Here is a 19,999-nt window from a genome sequence, read left to right as displayed (position 1 = left end):
TATAGTTAGGTTAAATTTTTAAAAGATGACACTTATTTCGAAGTCTAAAGTTTTTTTCCCCTTTGACTTTTGTTTAGTGTTAAATCAAAATGGTTCATGCTGAAGCTTTTTCTCGTCCCCTGAGTCGGAATGAAGTTGTTGGTTTAATTTTCCGTTTGACGATCTTTGGTGCGGTGACTTATTTTACTATTAAATGGATGGTAGATGCAATTGATCCAACCAGGAAGCAGAAAGTAGAAGCCCAGAAACAGGTAAGATCAAACTTTTAAATATTCTTCACTTTATTAAAAAACAAAATAAAACAAAACAACACTTCTATACAGACCATTCTGTATATGCATATAAATCAGTTCACCAACTGCAGAAACACATTTAGGACCAAGATGAAAGAATTATCTTGTCCAAAATGAGTGGGAACATTTCTCTGATATCAGGGCCTAAGCTGTCAGTCTCTGTAAAAATTTAAACTTTTTAGTTTAAAATCCAGGGTCCAGCTCACCGTTATGAAAATCTTCTGAATATAAAGAGATCCAATTTTGTCTTCCTTGAATCTGCAGACAGCATCATAAGAGGTATTGAAGCTAATAGTTTTTCATCAGTGTCACTGCTGCTGTTTGGCAGCTGTAAAACTAGAGAGAGACTAATTGTCTGATACTGCTGTAGCTTTAGGGAAATTTGAGTTAATACAGGCAGCCACTAGACTTATTCTTGGCAAAGGAGAAACTGAAATATGGGAACTGGAGCAGATGTAGGATAGATAGGAAGAACAATAAGAGGCCACTATGGCTCCATCAGGAGCTCTTCAATGAGATGAAGAATCCCAAAGGAGTCCTACCACAAAGTGGAAACATGGATGAATTGTTAAGCAGGGATAAAAAATGATTATCGCAGACATAGGAATAAAATCAGAAAGGCCCAGGAACAAAATGAGGGACACCTATCAGGGGACATAAGGCAATAAGAAGAGGCTCTTCAAATACACGGGGGCATGAGAAAGGAGGAGGAATGGGTAAGTCATCTACTTACTGGGAAAGAAGAGCGAATAGATGACATCAAAAAGCTGAGATGTTTAACACCTATTTTGCTTCTGCCTTCTCTGAAAACGTGGGTCGATTCTGAACAGAAGAAATATTAACAAGGGAGATTATGTTGGCTTGCAAAAGAAAAGACCAGATTGAAGATCAGATGTATTCAAGTTGGGTGAACCTAACGAAATTCATGCTAGGATACTTAAGGAGCTAGCTCAAGCAGTCTAGGAGCCCTTCACAGTAATCTTTGGAGGATGGGAGAGGTCCCAGAAGACTGGAGGAGGTCAAACTTAGTACCCATCTTTTAAAAGGGTGGACGAAGATAGCTCAGGGAATGACAGGCCAGCCTTACTTAGATACCTGGAGATGTACTGGAATAACAAGCAGAGATTTGTCAACAAGAATCAGGGATTGGTACCAGGAGAGCAACAAAAGTGAGTGGGGGAGGGGCAGAGGGGAGGTTTCCTGTGAAGAAAAGCATGGTTAGTCTTGAGAAAAGAGTGTTGTAAGATCTATAGCCGTGCCCCTCCACCCAAGTTGTCAAGTGTATGAAGGGCTGTTATAAAGAGGAAAGAGGTAAATTATTCTCCATATCTACTGATGCTACAATAAGTAGTACTGAGCTTACTTAAGAAAGGGAAATTCAAGTTAGGTATTAGTTAATCTTTGGGCTAGTGAGTGTCTTAAGATCTGGCAGAGGCTTCCAAGGGAATCCCCCTGATTGTATGTGTTTTAAGAACAGGTTGGACAGATGTTTGTCAGGGATGATCTTGTTACTGTCACAGCTCGGGGTATAGGCTTGAAGACTTCTTGAGCTTCCTTCCAGCCTTACACTTCTAGGAGTCTCTGCAGCCTCTAAAATGCTTTTGACAGGAGGGAAGAGAGAGGGGAAAGAAGGCTTCTTTTTTCCAGTGGGTAGAGTGGTTGGAGTTGCACATTTCATCACCTGCTAACCAGTGGCTGTTAGTCTTCAAGCATCAGAGAGGTAGCCGTGTTAGTCTGTAGCTTTGAGAACAAGACGACGACTTGTGGTACCTTATAGACTAACATATTTTGGAGTGTAAGCTTTCGTGGGCTTCAATGCCACATCCTTCCCATTCCCAGTACTTGGGAAAGCAGTAGGTTTGAATTTATCTCCAACCTGCTGTTCCTGGACACATTTTCATTTTCCCTCTCCTAAGTCTCTCACATCTATCTAAAGTTTTAATCTTTTTGAAGTGGTATATGTTTTTCAAGCTCTAGTTTAAGACAGTAAATGAATACAAATACGTCCAATACAGTAGAGCCACATATTTTACACAGTGCCTTGATACAGATGGCATCTAGAGAGATGGTGTATACTTACCCCAGCATTTTGTTAAACTAGTTAGTTAACTCCCTTGATGGGCTCTTTGTTTAATAACAAAGTAGTCAGGACCACTCTCTAGCTTAATTTAAGAGACTACATCTTTTAATGCAACGTACTTTGAAAGTACTGCTCCAGCATAGGGCTATTTACAGTAAGAGGGAGAAGTATCCTCTACTGGGTCAGACACCACTTTCCGCTGTATTTAGGATTCCTTTGAGGATTACCATCTAACAACTGGCCAAATATGATCTCATTCAGCACGTGAAATTTAATGAAATAATTTTCTATGGTGTTATAGATGCAGGCCAAAACTGTGTTGCACCTCATCAGCCATTTTTCAGTCTCAATGCTAAAGTTTCCCCACTGCTGTCAGGGGCGGCATCCATTCCTGTCAGTGGCAGCCGCTGAGTTAGGCTCTCAGCTGGCCGCCACTGATAGGAGCAGGGACGCTGGTCAGTTTCCTAGCTCCCTGACATGAAAAATTTAACTTAGGTGGGGTTGTGCAAGAATGCAACTTCTGCATGAGTCAGGGATCTACTTTATCTCCAGTTATATTTCCTTTAAAAAGTGTGTTACTTTATCTATATATACATTTCTTATTTATTGCATTTGAGTGGTGTGGATATTACATGCATATGAAGAAATTTAAAATAGAAGATCTTCATTTAAAAAAGCAGGCTCTGTCTCTAAGTATTGTACAAGCTGTCTATCACTGTCTATTGGTAGCTTTGGGGTTTTTTTTTAGTCTTAAATTTAATACTTATCTTGCGCCATCGATCAATTCTTGAAAAATTTCTGCCCCTTACAGGTGGGCAATGTGTGCTTCTCTACACCACCCATTAATGTGCCTCAGTACATGTTCCAAAGAACTGAAGCAAAGCTGCTTGGTCAGCATTTATGCCTTTTTGGTCTGTGTCTGCTGTGGCTGGCACTCAGCATTGTTTATTGCAGGGGTTCTCAAATTTCTTTGCATTGCGACCCCCTCTCCAACACCAATATTTACTACATGACCCCAGGAAGGTGGACCAAAACCTAAGGCTGCCTGTTCCTTGCTGGTGCCAGTGGGGTAGGCAAAACCCAATTTAAAGGACTTCAGCCTCCACCTTGAGGGCCTGGAAGTTGAGCCCCATCTCCCAGGGATGAACTCCTGTGGCCTAAGGCAGGAGCCTGCAACCTGTGGCTCGAGCTGTATGCATAGGGTGACCGGCTGACCCATTTTGAGTGAGAGAGCCCCACATTTCACATGCCATTCTGGTGTCCTGATTTATTTTACAAAAGGAGACAATTGCCCAGTATTTCATAATGGTTCACTGGCTTCCCCCAGCTGGGGGAGCTGGAAGCAGACCATGCAGCAGCTCAGCTGCTGCCCAGCTTCTCCCACCTGGGGATGGAGCTGAGCTGGGGCTGGGGGTGGAGGGCGTGGAGCAGAGGATTTGAACTGAGGGGGTGGTGTGAACTGTGGCCACAGTGGGGTTGGAGCTGCCCAGCTTCCTGCAGCTGAGAGCTGGACCTGTGTGGCAGCGCAGGCTGCCACCCACAGCTCAAGCAAGCCAGGAGCTTCACTTCACTGGTGGGGCAGCAGCCTTGTTCCCGGCCCCACAGATAGAGTGACCATCCATTGCGTTTTGGCCAGGATGGGGATCATTCCCCATGTCCCGTATTTGGCAGGGGGAGATATGGTAACCCTGTGCATGCAGCTCTTTTAGTACTTTTTGTGGCTCCTGATGCCATTGTCGCAAAGTTTGTTTGTTTGTTTTTTAAAAAGAAACACCTCCTGATTATTTTCGATAAATGATGAACATGTAATAGCCCCAAAATGAACAACTCATATATAAATAGCAAATGATAAGTGCTCTTGAAACATTGGATAACTCCCCCTAGCATCCTCAAGAGAGAGAAGGTTTGGGAATGAATGTCAGGAAGACAGTGGTAGAAACACATGTAAAGTGTGAGGAAATAGAATATGTAAAAAGTTTGTGAACATCTTGCAGTAAACACGTAGCACGTTACAAATCATTGTGTATGCACTGTTCTTAAAGTAGGGGTTACAAGAAGTATGGTTTGGGGTTATTTATTAAGGACTGTCTGGTATTCACATGCATTGTGGCTGTTGAATTATTGAGGTTTTTTTACCAAATTGAAAAAAATGGCTCTTCTTGCTATTTTGCTTGCCAGCTCTTGGGCTAGGGCTATGTCCCCCAGATGGTGGGCCTCAGGGTTTGGCCCTGGGCCCAGCCTTGGTAACCTCATTAAAATAGAATCGTGACCCACTTTGAGATCCCAATCCATGGTTTGAATATTGACAAATCTCACACCAGAAACTGAGGCTATTAATTAGCTTCCCATAGACCTCTGAGTAGACAGGCAACCATGAATAGTGGGTGAGCCACCTGACTGGTACTCCTTCACTTCAGTGGGCCACAACAGGGTTTCAGCTGTGGGAGGGAGGAGGAGGAGCAGGCACTGAGTGTGAAACAGGTAATTTCTGGCTCCTCCAAAAGTACTGGGAGGGAGTGGGGAAGGTGGCATAGGAAGTGCAGGTCTCTGGTGCCCCAGTGTGGGAGAGATGCATTAAGAAGGGGGCAACCAGGGGTCTGTGGACTGCAGGTGGAGCCCCAGAGGGCTGCAAGTTGCTCACCATTGACAGACAATAATGCCTTATTACTGCAAAGGACTCGAGACATATTCAGCAAATGTCTTCCTATCACATTTCTAGCTACTAATTTCCAAACATCAATAAAGGAACTTTAAAAAAAAAAAAAAGGCAGATTTTAAACTATTTTCTGTTTCTGACCTTCATGACTGCTGTTCTCTCCTTCTAGGCAGAAAAGCTGATGAAGCTGATTGGGGTGAAAAATGTCAAGCTTACTGAATATGAAATGAGCATTGCTGCACATCTAGTAGACCCTCTTAGCATGCATGTAAGATTATATTCATTGCTCATTTCCCCCTATTATTCCTGTAATAAAAATGGTCTGTGTGCATAAAAAATGTATAAGACGCTATAGCCATTTGTACTTCTGTATAATTTGTAGTCATATCTGTCCAGCTAGCAATTCTATGTTCATAAATGTACAACTTTGAAACTTCAAAAGCTCATCGTTGTCAGAATATATGTAGGTAGAAAGTAACTTTATGTCAGGAAATCTTAACTCATCATAGACTAAAACTAGCATTTACTCAGCGTCTTGCCTTATATAAAAAAGTAAACCTACATGGTCTTGAATCTCTGATTCCACACACAAATTCCTTGGAGGCCATCTAGGTACCAGGGTAATGTTTGTTGGCCTTGGGTATGATACATTCATGAACTTTTTTTTCCCCCAATATTGTTTTTGCACATCAGGTAACCTGGAGTGATATTGCAGGTTTAGATGATGTTATTACAGATCTGAAGGACACTGTCATTTTACCTATAAAGAAGAAACATTTGTTTGAGAATTCCAGACTGTTGCAGCCTCCAAAAGGTAAGGAGAAAGCATCCTAGATTTAGCTTGTGCGTGGTGTTTTTTCATGATTGTTGTTCATTATTAACGATGATGAGCTTTATGCTAAGTAGAAGGGTCAAATCTCAACCTAAGATATTTAAATTGTAACTCCACAGAATTGTATTTTTCTATCCCCTTAATTATGAGGATTAAATTTATAGACTACAAACCTGGTTGTTGCCTGTGGGTCTCTTTTGTGAGATTGTCTAAGAGGCAAGATTTTTGCACAGCTTTAGATTTCTGTTATTATATAATATTGATTTTCTTCGGTCATATCCTCAAATGTTTTGCCAATCCTAATACACATTTGAGACATCCAACCTGTGCATTGATTCTGGATGTCTGTTTTTCTTCTCTTTATTGTGATCAGATATAGCTTTCTGGTGTATGCTAGCAAATGTTTTCTCACTTTGATAACGATACCCAGTGCACTCATAGAAACAAAGGCCTTAAATATGAAGACTTACTGCAAGCTAATTTTTTGGATTTCTTGGCCATATCTCCAGTAATTCAGGCCATAAGGGAATGCAAGAATGAATATGTAGTCTCTTCATGCATCCCTTTCTGGTGTTTAGTTAGGTAAGCTAAAGCCCTAGGTGGGTACTAAATTTGAATCTGTATGCTCATCAATATCCACAAAAAATGAGCTGCAGATACCTGAAAATTTGCAGGGTTTTAGGTAAAAAAATTGTATCTTCATTAGATCTGCAAATATGAATTCTGGATATTCACATCTGTTGGTGCAAAGCAGATATCTGTAGATTTGCAAGGCTCTATAGATTAGTTCACTACCAACTCACCTGGAGAGGGGAAGGGTCAAAAATCTGCTCTTATTTATAGTGTTAAGTTTGTGCCTCCACTGAAGTCCTTAGAGCAAACAATTGCTTTATGCTCTTGTACATGAAAGCAAAATTTGGACTTCAGTAGTTAGATAGGAGGACAAGAGTGTAAGGCTTATTTTCTATTGACAAGATCTCTTCCATCTTTTCTCTGTATTACACAAAAGTGACCTTTATACAATTACTGCATACATCTCTATCAGTTGTCCCCTTCAGTGGTTCAGTTCTGTTTTGTTCAGAAATAAATATTTTGGTTTTGTACACAATATTGTCAGCTTGTTAGGCATTCATCTTGGCTGGAAAATTAGTGTTCTGTCATGCTTTAAAAAGAAGAAGAAAGGACTATTTACATAGACCTTGCAAACAGACCAACCCCCTCAGTTTTATCAGCCATTTAAATCATGAAGACAGAAGATGCATCTCTTGATTAATTATAAGTATGTAAAGGTAGAAAGCCTCAAGCATGTAAATTAAGAGAAATAACTCAGCTTCTGCAGCTGTGTTTGTAGTGAATACACATTCAAGTCTAATTAAATAAGAGAATCTAGTCATCATAAAGAACTAATAAATTAACTAATTTTAGGGAAAGAAATTGAATATGTACTCCTAAATAATATGTACTTAAGTTTTTTTAAAAGCAGCACTTTTAAAATAACTTAAGGATTTCCCTGCTTCATTAATGTATCTATATAAACAAAGCCCTATACAATGCCTCAAATAAGCAAACTGAAAGATTCCCCCTTCCCTCTACTAGTTTGTTTGACTCATAGTAATACTCTGTGTTACTTATAACTGTAAAAGGTACAAAATAAAGCTTCATGTGTTTAAGATGAACTATTGTGTGTTAACTCTTCACGAAGAAAAGGTAAAGTTGTCTTGAATAATTGGAAATTACTTATATTAAAGCAATAAAATACGGTATAATTATGCACATGGAGTATGGTTGTACAGGTTGCACCTCCTAAAACTGACACTCTGGCCAAGTAACATCCCTTGTCTGGGAGGATCAGAGATGTTTCTGGATCAGAGAGTCAGGGGAGGAGGTCAACCAGCTGGAAGCCCTGTCGGGGGCAGCGAGGCCAGGGCTGATGCATCAGCAGCCTCCCTTGGGAGAGGCAAGTTGCAGTGGTGAGCCTCAGCTGGAGAGCCTCTCCTGGTTCAGCAAAATGCCTTGTTCAGGACCACTGAGGTCCTGAGGGTGCTGGACCAGGGAGGTGCAACCTGTAGTTACTGACAGGTACTTGGATGCCACCTTTAGTGAAATCTAGTTAGAATGAGTCCGTAAGTTGCTATGTTTGATGTGACTAAGTTTCCTTTTTGCCAATGACCCTAAAACTTATCACTTATCTTTCAGGAGTACTTCTCTATGGCCCTCCAGGTTGTGGTAAAACTCTAATTGCCAAAGCTACAGCAAAGGAAGCAGGTTGTCGGTTTATTAATCTCCAGCCTTCCACACTGACTGATAAGTGGTATGGGGAATCTCAGAAACTGGCTGCTGCCGTCTTCTCCCTTGCTGTAAAGCTCCAACCTTCCATCATTTTTATTGATGAAATAGGTAACTTACATGCTTTTTCCTTATAGTCATAGTAATCCAATATTAAACTTTAAGCGCAGGTTGAGAGGGGTGTGTGTGTGTGTGTGTGATGAAAACATTTGTACAGAACAAAACAGTTATGAAACAAGATTTAATAGCATAAAGAGTATTGAAGAGCAGCTGTGGCAAAATAACGTGTGTCATTGCAAAAATCCTATAATAACTTTAGTTGAAATGTAATTCTTATACTTCTACAAAGTCTTTCTTAATGAACCTTTCCTTAAAAGCTTTTCTAGCACTAATAATTGTTTGGGAATTTACAGCTAGGACTTGGTTATAGGAGAAATAACACAGTGAACCAAAGTTCCCAGGTTGATTATTGATTCTGGAAATGTCTTGGTGAGAACAGTAGAGCTGTACCCTTCTTTCTCCATAGGGCTGAGTTAGAGCTTTAAGTAGTGCGTATTTAGAGAGAGAAGGTTTTTCTGAAATACATCATTGTCTCTTGAGAGGGCTGCATGGCTTAAATTAGCTCTTCTGCTGGTAGAATGTTTGGGAAGACAAATGCTCTGAATTAGATGCTTGCAAAAAAAAGGGTGGTTAGAATTAAATGAACAGTTGCATGGTACCCATTAGGCCAGGGGTCTGCAACCAAAATAGTGAGAAGAGCCATTTTTTCAAATTCATTTCCAAAATCAGTATTTCAAGAGCCTCAGTGCACGTGAACATCAGACCGTCCTTAATAACTAACGTCAAACTCTACTTTTGGTAACCTCTGTCTTTAAGAACAGTGCACACAATGATTTGTACCAGTTAGAAAGTTGTTACCCCAGTCTCCAGGCTTTATCTGACTCAGCTCCTGAAAGCACCCCCTGTCCCCAAGCTATATCCCCCATCCACCCCACCATTCCCAAGCTTAACCCCTGTCAGCACCAAATTGCCCCATGCCCCACTCCCCTGCATCCCCAGGTTTAACCAGTCTCAGTTGCCCTGCCCAAACCTGCCCACTGAACCTAGATCTTAATTGCCCACTCTCTGCTCTCCCCCACCTCACACATGTGCTCTGGGTCCCTCAAAAACTTCTCAGGTCAGAAAGTGCCTGCCACTTTCCTAGCTGCTCCCTACCCAGCAGCACCAGGGCTGGGCAGGGAGCTGGACCGGGTCCTGAGGGACCTGACTTTGCACCGCTGGATGCAACTCTAAGCTCTGGCAGCTGTGATGGAGTGAATTGGGATCTGGGGGTGCTGTGCTGCCTGGGAGGAGGTGCTGGCCCATTGGAAAAGGAAGCTGCGTTTGCATGGGGCCCTCTCCCTTCCCCTGCTTTGTCCTCCTTAGCACGGATGGGCAGCTCTGGTAGGGGCAGGCGCAGCTGCAGCACAGGAAGACTCGGCCGCCCCTTCCCCTGCTCACTTCTCCCATGTGCAGTGGGGGCGGCTCCCTGCGCTGCCCCCCCGAAATAATGGAACTAAACTGAATTGGTGTAATGCTGGCTGTTAAACCAATCCAGTGTAGTTCCATTATTTCTGGGGAGCAGTGCAGGGAGCTGCAAAATCAGTCAACAGTGGCAGCTCCCAGAGCTGCATGTGGCTCCTTAAAGAACTGCAGATTGCCAACCTCTGCATTAGGGAGACTGATGCCTTGCCCCAGACTTCCTTACATATGTTTCTCTTATTACTTTCTTTTCCTAGCAAATTGGGAATAAGTTGGGTATGTAAATTAATTTTCTGGATAAATTTAAGACTGCTTCCAGTGAAACAGTGAGAACCAACAAAAAGACATAAGCCGGAATCTCTGAAGCAGCTGAAGAGGGATGCACAGAAAAATCTATCCCAGGATGTTATGGCACTGAATGAATGTCTCAAGACAGACTGGATTTAATCTCAGAAGGATATTTGTGGCTTCCCTAAAGATGTGTGAGATGTAAAATCCCAAATGGTTCACTCAGAAATTGAGTAACAAAAGACAGCCATTGAAACCAGTGAAATTCAAGAAGAAATTATTTCCTTAGAGCTTTGACTAGACAAGCTGGAGGAAAACCAGGAAGATTTAAAAAACATGTATCAATCAACTTTTGTCTCATAGGCATTTGTGAGGGTTTAGAGGAGAAAGATAGTATTAAGTTGCTTCATACCATATCTAAATTGGCCCATGTAACAGGGTTTGCTCACCACGAGGACACCTTTTGCTGGTTGCTCTGTGGGTTACTTTCCTCCAGGCCTGAAGTTCCCCTCTGTAGCTCACCTGGTGTCCCTGCTCATTCTCTCTGGGAGTTAGGTGCTCCCTCATCATGGTTCAGATCCTGGCCAGATCTCTGTTGTTCTCCCTTTCCAGGCTATCAGAGCCCCATTGGATCAGCTGTCTTCATCTGCTCCAGATAATCTTCCAATCCCAGGCTAGGTTCTTAAGCCATTTTCCCACTGGTTGGTAGGGGAACCTGGGCCTTCCTACTTCTTCGGGCATCAGTCTTCGGCCTCTTTTTGTCCAGCAGCTATGGTCATCTTGCTATTTTCCTGGACTACTTCCTGTTTCTCTTGTGACTCTCCTGCTTTCTGGGTTTCCTAGCTCAAACTCCCTCCTTCCAGGGAGCAACTGCAGATTGCCTAAATTTATAGCTACAAAAATACCTCACTTCCCCTGCAGCCCTTCTCCACTGCCAAATTTCTGACTTTATACCAACACTGTGCATGTTCCTTGTCAGCTGAGCTCCATAATAAATCAGACTTTCTAGGACTGGTTCACCTCCATGTGCAGCCTGTCAGGTTAATTGACCTCATTTAATCTGCTCTACTTTGTTTGACATCACCAAAGACCCTGGTTGCCACTGTTAGCTATTGATAAGGCTATTGGATGCCTGATATCAGAAGGCAGGAGTCTGACAGGTCGAGGCCCATCGTCTTCAGGCTGCTGAAATTAAAGAATAGAATAAAATGTTAATGAATGCTGCCAGAAAGGCTATACAAGCTTATTTTTAAGGGCCACAAAATTTCTTTCCTGACTTCTCCATGAATCTAAACAAAAAGGGCTTTATTCATTCGCATTACCCAAATCCTGAGGGAGGCCACTGTCAGATATAGCATCATGTACCCATTCACCTTCACTGTAGATTTACCAGGCTTCGTGAGGTTTTTCAAAACTCCCCTGAAGCTTGACGGACACTTCAAAGACTGATCAGATTTGACCAAAAATAAGAGAACTTGGTTTTATCCTGAAAAGCATGCAGCAATAAGTTTAGAAACCAGTTTATTTTCCTGTATATTTTTGTGGGTATGGCAAGACTCACTTTCCGCTCTGAGCAGATAACTAGCTAGGATGGACTCCTCTGTTCCACACCTTTGGAACTGAGCAGTAGCAACTGTGTAGCACTGCAGAGGGTAGCACGTTAACGCTAAACTGGGGGCTATAACACTGTCTACTGACACCAGTGTTATCTGCACTGATAATCACAACTTGCAAGCTAGACTGAAGCTGCTGATGGATTTTGGTATGATAACTACAAATCCCTTGGAACAATCATACTTCTCATATGTAACATTTAAATCACAATAATTGGTGAGTTTGTGCAGGGCATCTGCCATACTGTTAATATTGTTTCTAATATTTTTTCTAATATGTTTCATATTTAGAGCCACATGTATCTAGCAAGGGATTAAGTAAGGCTTTACCTCTTAAAATATCTTTTAAAACTTTGCCACAAATTTTCTGAATGTGCATGCCTGGAACATTCAGGAACATAATTGACCCTCTTAAAAAATTAAAATCCTGAGATGCCTCATATCAAAAAATTTGATTAAAGGAACCTCGTCTAGTAGAAGTGGATGAATCAAGAGAGTGTTGGTTGGTGCTGAATATCATTAACAATTGAATGCTAAGAGAATAGGCACATCCTTGATTCATAGAAAATATAACTTTTCAATGTATACAGTCTCAATCTGATTTTGAAGGAAGATATGTTCTTAAACTGTTTCTCTTCTTCCCTCCCCTCCCCCCAATTTTAAAAGATATCGAGAGACATCCCAAGGAGCATGATTAATATTTATTATTCTATGGCAGTAGTTCTCAACCAGGGGCATGTGTACACATGGGGGTACTCTGAGCTCTTCCAGACGGTGCACTAACTCAGTGATTCTCAACCTTTATATGAATTAAAAAAATGGACTTATTTTATGTTTGTTTAATTTTATTTATCCTTTTTATACAATCGTAAGAACAATGGCAAGTTTATTTTTTCTACTAAGTTACGATTAAGTTGTTTAAACAAATGTGATGCAGTGGTAGAAAAAAAATTGTCTAAAAAATGGTAGGTACTAGGGGTAATTTTTAAAAGGGGTACATTTTTAAAGAAATTTTGAGAAACACTGCTCTACAATACGTTCATCTTAATTCCAAATTCACCTTTTTTCTAGAGTCTTCTGGGTATACCAGCATGTCTAGAAGCAACTATAGATAATATATTAAATTCAGATCATGTTCCAGTAATACTCTAGATCAGGCATAAGCAAACTTTTTATGTTGAGCTCACTTTTTGTCCCTGAAATTAGCAGCCTCTCCATACCTCAACCTGTCTACTGTAATCCAAACGGATGGAAATCTTGGTTATGTTCATATGGGCAAAAAATAACCACTTTCAGCATGTGTAAGAAAATAAGTATGTAGAATATAACGAGTTTTTAATTGGTACATAAATGTGAATGCACACAAAAACAGTAACGTATTTCAACATTTTTAATGAGATGAATGAGCCTGAGACCAGCAGATGAGCACACTGGTCCCACCTGATGAAAGTTCACATCCCTCTGAGGGGGACTGCCCCCCACCTTGCACATCCATGTTCTAGATGCTACTTACACCTCATTTAAAGTCTTCAAGGTGGAAGCTGAACACTTTGTTACTGAAAGATAAAAAAATCTTGTTCCATAGTTGATTCCATCATTTTAATGTCACACAAGAAAATAAGTACTAGCTACCTCTGATACCATCTTTTGGAAATCTCTGAAAGCTACTTAAAAGGGTAAATGCATGAAAGGAGAAGAAGAGAGAGTTAAGTTGTTAGACTCTCTGACCAAGTAAATTTACATTCTCTGAAATTCATCCAAGACTGACCCAAATAATGAAAGCCACCTGCATTCTCTAGTTGATGTCATATATAAATATAATTAACCCTTATTTAGCTAAGTAGCATTTACATTCAACCAGCTTAAACAAAGATCCTTTGAACAGGGAGAAAAAGCAGGTAAACTCCTTATCAGCAGATTTAAAATGGAATTAGCTAACCATAGTATTTCTTCCTTATTACAAGTACTCATGAGTGCTGTTCTTGAAACTATGTATAGAATTACCTAAATTGATTATTTATGTCAAGCTTTGTGTAAATCAGATCAGTGTGACCCTAATAAATTTGACCATATCATTGAAGGCATACTTATTTTCAGAACAAGTGTTGTGTATGGACAAAGTTTTCACAGCACAAGCGATTGAACAAGCTGTGCAAAACATGAATTCCATCAAAGCCCCTAAAATGGAATTCTTTTCAGCAGACTTTTGCAGAATCAGCTATCTTCTTTCAAAGGTCTCCACTGAAACAGTTTGAAAAGGAATTTTCTTGTGACATGAAAACTGCTGTAATTATTTTAATATGACAGAAAAACAAAGATGTCATTCCAGTTGCAATCCTCTTCATCCTCACTATTGAACACAGATTGCAAAATTTTGAGTGACATGACAACACCATCATCCCATCAGTTATAAATGCAGATCAGGTTAATTTCATTAAAGAAAAATTGGCTCCAGATAATACAATGAAAAATTGCTGACTTGATCCAGCTGTTCTCTTCATATTGCCAGATGCAGAGAGGGTTGAATGGTCTTGTTTAATGGCTGTCCTAAAAATATTGAGATCAACTCAGTTGAGGAATGTTGGATCAATATGTTTGCTTTTTCTATCAGCTAATGTAATTATTTTCCCATAATATTACATCAAGAAAGATGGGTGCAACAGAACTCTTCCTCCTTACCACTCTTTTTTAATTTCTCTCTCTCTCTCTCTCTAACTATGGACAACGTATATACAACAACACTCAGCCATAGAAGGTATGACTGTAAACACGAAGAACACAAAATCAGTTCATATACTGGTAACATAAAATAAGAGGATTTCTGGTTATATGAAACTATTGAAAACTTTTGCAATTTAATGGGTGTGTCTACACTAGGAATTAACACCAAAGTTAACTTCAAAATTAGGCAGTACTTCGAAGTAGCCAGCAGAGAGTCTACACAAATTTTTCCTTACCTTGAAGTAGGGAGCCCAACTTCGAAGTCTTTCCTCCATTCCCAGGAGTGGAGTAGTGCCCTACTTTGAAGCAAGGTGTGTGTAGAGGCTCAGCTTTGAAGTTGCTTACTACCAAGTTGTACTTTGAAGTAAGCAACTTCAACATTATTTTTGTAGTGTAGACAGAATCAATATGCATTAGTCCCAGATACTCCTAGGTTATGCCTTACATGACATCTAAAGATTCAGTTTTTGTTTGTGATTTTGTTTGTTCCAGGTTGTGCGAATAATGAACATTGCTTCTTAAAATGACACATAAACTTAAAGAAAACAGATTCAGTGTGAAACATAGTGAAACTTCTGGTTTTTTGTCCAACTTCATATTTATTTTGCGGTGTTTTTCCAAAGATGATTTATTTTCCTTTTTTAAGTGCTCTTACTAACTTATAACAATATCACAGAATCACAGGGCTGGAAGGGACCTCAGGAGGTCATCTAGTCCGGCCCCCTACTTCAAGCAGGATCAACCCCAACTAAGTCATACCAGCCAGGACCTTGTCCAGCCAGGACTTAAAAACCTCAAGGGATGGAGAATCCACCACCTCTCTAGGCAACACATTCCAATGCTTCACCACCCGCCTGGTGAAGTAGTTTTTCCTAATATCTAACCTACACCTCTCCCTCTTCAACTTCAGACTGTTACTCCTTGTTCTGCCATCTGACACCACTGAGAACAGTTTCTCACCCTCCTCTTTAGAGCTCCCCTTCAGGAAGTTGAAGGCTGCTCTTAAATCACCCCTAAGTCTTCTCTTCTGTAAACTAAACAAGCCCAAATCCCTCAGCCTATCCTCATAGGTCTTGTGCTCCAGACCCTAAATCATTTTTGTTGCCCTTCACTGAACCTGCTCCAGCAAATCCACCTCCTTTGTATACTGGGGGCCCCAAAACTAGACACAATATTCCAGATGTGGCCTCACCAGTGCTGAATAACAAGGAATAACTACTTCTCTAGATCTGCTCGAAATGCTCTTCCTAATGCACCTTAGTGTGCCGTTAGCCTTCTTGGCTACAAGGGCACAACTGTTTACTCATATCCAGCTTTTCATCCACTATAACCCCTAGGTCCCTTTCCATCGTACTGCTGCTGAGCCAGTCAGTCCTCAGCCTGTAACAATGCTTGGGATTCTTCTGTCCCAGGTGCAGGACTCTACACTTCTCCTTATTAAACTGCATCAGATTTCTTTTGTCCCAGTCCTCCAATTTATCCAGGTCCCTCTGGATTCTCTCTCTACCCTCCAATGAATCTACTTCTCCCCCTAGTTTTGTGTCATCCGCAAACTTGGTGAGGGTGCAATCCAGTCCCTCATCCAGGTCATTAATAAAGATGTTGAATGACACTGGCTCCAGAACCGAGCTGTGCGGCACTCTGCTTGAGACAGACCACCATCCAGATGTTGAGCCATTGAGCACTACCCACTGGGCCCGACCATCAAGCCAGCTTTCTATCCATCGTATAGTCCAAGGATCCAATCCATATTTCCTTAACTTATGGACAAGAATGTTGTGGGAGACCGTATCAAAAGCCTTGCTGAAGTCAAGGTATTATCATGTCCACTGACTTCCCCATGTCCACAGAGCTTGTTACCTCGTCATAGAAGCCAGTCAGATTGGTCAGGCAGGACTTGCCCCCGGTGAATCCATGTTGGCTACTTTTGATCACTTTCCCCTCTTCCAAGTGCTCCAAAACAGATTCCTTGAGGATTCCCTCCATTATTTTCCCAGGGATTGAGGAAAGGCTGACCGGTCTATAGTTCCCTGGATTGTCCTTCTTTCCTTTTTTAAAGATGGGGGACTACGTTTGCCTTCTTCCAGTCATCCGGTATCTCCCCTGATCTCCAAGAATCTTCAAGGATAATGGCCAATATATGCTTTTTAAGATGAATAGCTGAGCTTAGCTAGAATTCTTCATGAACATTGAGTGAGCCACTTCACATTAAACATGCAACTATGCTGTAACAGTCTCTTTTAATAGCCTCTAAGCTTGTCATATTCTCAGAAGCTGCACTATGGTGGTCTGCCTGAGGAACAAGGATGGAATTTTCACATATCTGGGAATGGAAAATTAAGAGCTGCCTAAGATACTACTAATATATGACATGGTAGTAAGCTATCCAATAAAATAAAATGTTGGTGAATGCAGATATTTTTTTCTCTAGGGTTTCTGCAATATTTTTAGTATTTTACAAAATGAAACAATTTCATGTGATAATCTTATGTATTTACGTGGTGCTTAAATAATGTAACTGAGAAGATCTAACTAAAATTTCAGTGATACTCAGCACTTCTCTTCTTGGTCCTAAATTATTTTTCTTTTGAGATTATGGTCTTTTATTGATTTGCCCTTCAAAAATATAATAGTTGCTGTAGTTGAATGTGAAGGTAAATAATGCTCACTGAATTTACTTCTTTAGATTCCTTTCTACGAAGTCGTTCAAGTTCTGATCATGAAGCTACAGCTATGATGAAAGCACAGTTCATGAGTCTGTGGGATGGTCTGGACACTGACTATACTTGCCAAGTGAGTTTAAAAAATAAATGGAAAACTACCAGGATTCTCAGAGCAACTTAATAATTTGTTTTCTCCGTTGAGGAAGTGGTCAAAGGTAATCTATTGGACAGAGTAGCTGCTACAGGAGTTGTTCTGTTTCCATAGCTGGATGGCACAATATGTAGAAACAAGAATCTTTTTCTAATAGTTAGTCCATGCATCCACATTACTGTGGACAATATTAAATTACAGACACTTCTAAAAATATTAGTTTCAATAATACAACCACATGTTTTGAGATGATTAAATTTGGAAGTTTATTATTTGAAACAAAATATCACAAAAACAGTTGTTTCAGGCTAAATTTCATGGCAAAGACAAGTACAGGCCACTCTTGACTTGTGTAACTGGCAAGGAAATAAACTCACACTGTCTCTTTTGAAGTTCAGTTCTAGAGCTCAGAAATCTTAGATCCCAGGAGCCTTACTGAGAGCTTTGAGTATTAGTTCTAGCTACAGCAGTACTAGGCAAGGGGTGGACAATAAGTGGCCTGTGGGCTGGATGCAGTTCTCCAGAACTCGTCCTTGGTGGGCCTACCAATCACTTTATTTACCTGCGCGTTCACAGGTACGGCCACTTGAAGCTCCCATTTCCCAGGAATGGTGATCCACAGCCAGTGGGATCAGTGCACACTGACACACCACTTTCCACAGCTTTCATTGGCCAGGAATGCCACATTCCTAGCAACAGGTGTGGTGAGTGGCAGTACTTGTGGACACTCATGTAAATAAAGCGTATGGAGGCCTGACAGGCACTATGCCTAGTGTACCATGTCCTACCCGTGGCTGTTGATTGCCCACTGCTGGCCGAGACATCCTCCCTCCATGAGCCCAGCTATGTTGCCCAACAAAAGCATTATCTTTATGTTTACTGAGCTAAACTTGGAAGTACAGGAAGCTGATATTGCCAGAGCCGGAATTTTGACTCTCTTATCCAACCCTTCCTCTCATCAAATTTTTGGTAGCAGTGTCAGATTAGGAAAATAATTGCTGCTGCTTATAAAAATACTTGAAACTGAAATTCTGTAGCCTAGAACAGATGATGAGTGGCAGGATAGCCAGCCCCCATACTATCCTATCAGCATTTCTCAAATTTGACTGAGAGGCATGACAGTATTTTTCAAAAATGAAGAAAATTGCTGGAGTGAGGAAGGTTGAGGGGTAGGATGTATGTGACTTAAGGCAGGGGGCGGAGATGCAGAAGTTGAAGCAAGAGTCTCAGAGCAGTGGGCTGGGGTATTGAGTTGGTGTGTTTACTGGGGCCACCCATGTCAGTGAGGGTGAGGAGCTGAGGATGCCAGGGTTGTGCTTCCTGGCCAGTGACTCATGGAAGGGAGGGATCCGAGGACTATGTGATAGTCCGGTTAGGGCTGGGCCTCTGCTGTCTGTCCCCCAGCCTGGTGGGGGGTTGGGTTGGAGTGTTTACTGGGGCCACCTGTGAAAGTGACAGAAGCACATACACACATCATTTCATATTTAATAGTTTATACGTAAAAAATACCACTAGCATCAGCATTTTTCATGGAATACTTATTCACATTGTATGGAACACATTGTTTTGCAGAACACAGTTTGGGAAGCGCTGTCAATCACACATCAACCTCCTCTGACTTTTGCCAGGCACTGGCCTGCCAACTGGCTGGCTGGCTCCAGGAACAAGGCATGATATCCGTGTTATGTGCAGACCCGAGGATCTCACCCCTTAATTACTTCTACCTCCAGTTCTAATACAGATTGTTGGCCCATTTATTAAATGAGCCTTTCACTTAGAATATTTTTGAACATAAAATATTTTTTACATATCTTCGTGTCCAGTAACTTGTGCCTCTAGGTGGCAGCATCACTCTGACCGGTGAAAGCAATATATCCTAGTCCATAGCTCTCAAGTTGTGGAGCAAAAATCCAAAATGAGAGAATTAAAAACAATAGGCCAGTTGGAGTCTAAATTATTTGGGATTAATTTTTCTCATTATTTGTGTTTTTTATGACCAAGCATTTGGAATCTATGTAATTACAATAACAAGTGAGAAAATGAGGTGTGTGTATTATAGGTATTTTTGCTCTTAAAATGGCATTCAAGGTATAGTCCAATGGTGTAAATATTATTCCTGTGTTAAATATGGATTATAAAAAAATGAGATGCATTCATATTACATTGCAAGGGTTTCTGTGTAAAGCTTCCTGTAGTTTCACATCCAAATAAAAATACCAAAACAGTTAGTATATATTATTTAATCTTTCTTTTTTTCTGCATTCAGGTGATAGTGATGGGAGCTACCAATCGCCCTCAGGATCTCGACTCTGCCATTATGAGAAGAATGCCTACGAGGTTTCACATAAACCAACCAGTAAGTTATAGCAAATTATCACAAACATTGTTGGGGCCATTGCCTAGTTCGGGGTGGGGAATCCCCAGCCCACATGCAGACTATGGCTTGTCTGGTTCCAGACCCTGAGGCTCGGGACTACCCTTCATAGCATCTGGCCTGTGGCAAGGTAAAGAGTACAGAGCCCCAAGCCTCGTGGGCTAGATCAGGCAAGCTGGGTCTGGATCCAGACGACAGGCTTTGCTGGGGGTGGAGAGAGCAGGAAGCAGCTTGCCTGTGTGTTGCCACTTGTTATTGTTCCAGCAGTTGGGGTAAGGGTAGGAGGAGCACCAGCAGTCTCAGTTGAGCTACCTGGAGGCTTCATGCCACTGGCCAGTCAGAGCAGAGGAGAGCAGTGCCTGGGAGGGGGCACAGAGCCACATGTGTCTGGGGATGAGCAGGTAAGTGCACCCTCATCACCCAGACCCTACACCTCTTGACAGCTCTTGTGCCCCCTCCCATCCTGACACCTACTCTTACCACCTTCATTCACTCTCCCTCCAACCCTGCTCCTGCCCCCT

At 41.4% G+C, this 19,999-nt stretch overlaps 1 protein-coding gene across 3 annotated transcripts in view; it reads left to right on the top strand.

Annotated features, from left to right (window-relative positions):
• ATAD1 (ATPase family AAA domain containing 1) overlaps positions 1-19,999 on the top strand; it is a 30,666-nt gene that overhangs the window by 4,965 nt on the left and 5,702 nt on the right. For all 3 annotated transcript variants that reach the window (XM_074999521.1, XM_074999522.1, XM_074999523.1), the window contains exons 2-7: positions 78-251; positions 5,199-5,297; positions 5,723-5,843; positions 8,058-8,258; positions 16,977-17,083; positions 19,371-19,460. In XM_074999521.1, coding sequence (XP_074855622.1) covers positions 90-251; positions 5,199-5,297; positions 5,723-5,843; positions 8,058-8,258; positions 16,977-17,083; positions 19,371-19,460 — 780 coding nt within the window. In that variant the 5' untranslated portion in view covers positions 78-89. The remainder of the gene's footprint in view (positions 1-77; positions 252-5,198; positions 5,298-5,722; positions 5,844-8,057; positions 8,259-16,976; positions 17,084-19,370; positions 19,461-19,999) is intronic.

This window comes from Carettochelys insculpta, chromosome 7 (genome assembly GCF_033958435.1).
Source record: "Carettochelys insculpta isolate YL-2023 chromosome 7, ASM3395843v1, whole genome shotgun sequence".
NCBI lineage: Eukaryota > Metazoa > Chordata > Testudines > Carettochelyidae > Carettochelys > Carettochelys insculpta.
This window is presented reverse-complemented; position numbering and strand designations above follow the sequence as displayed.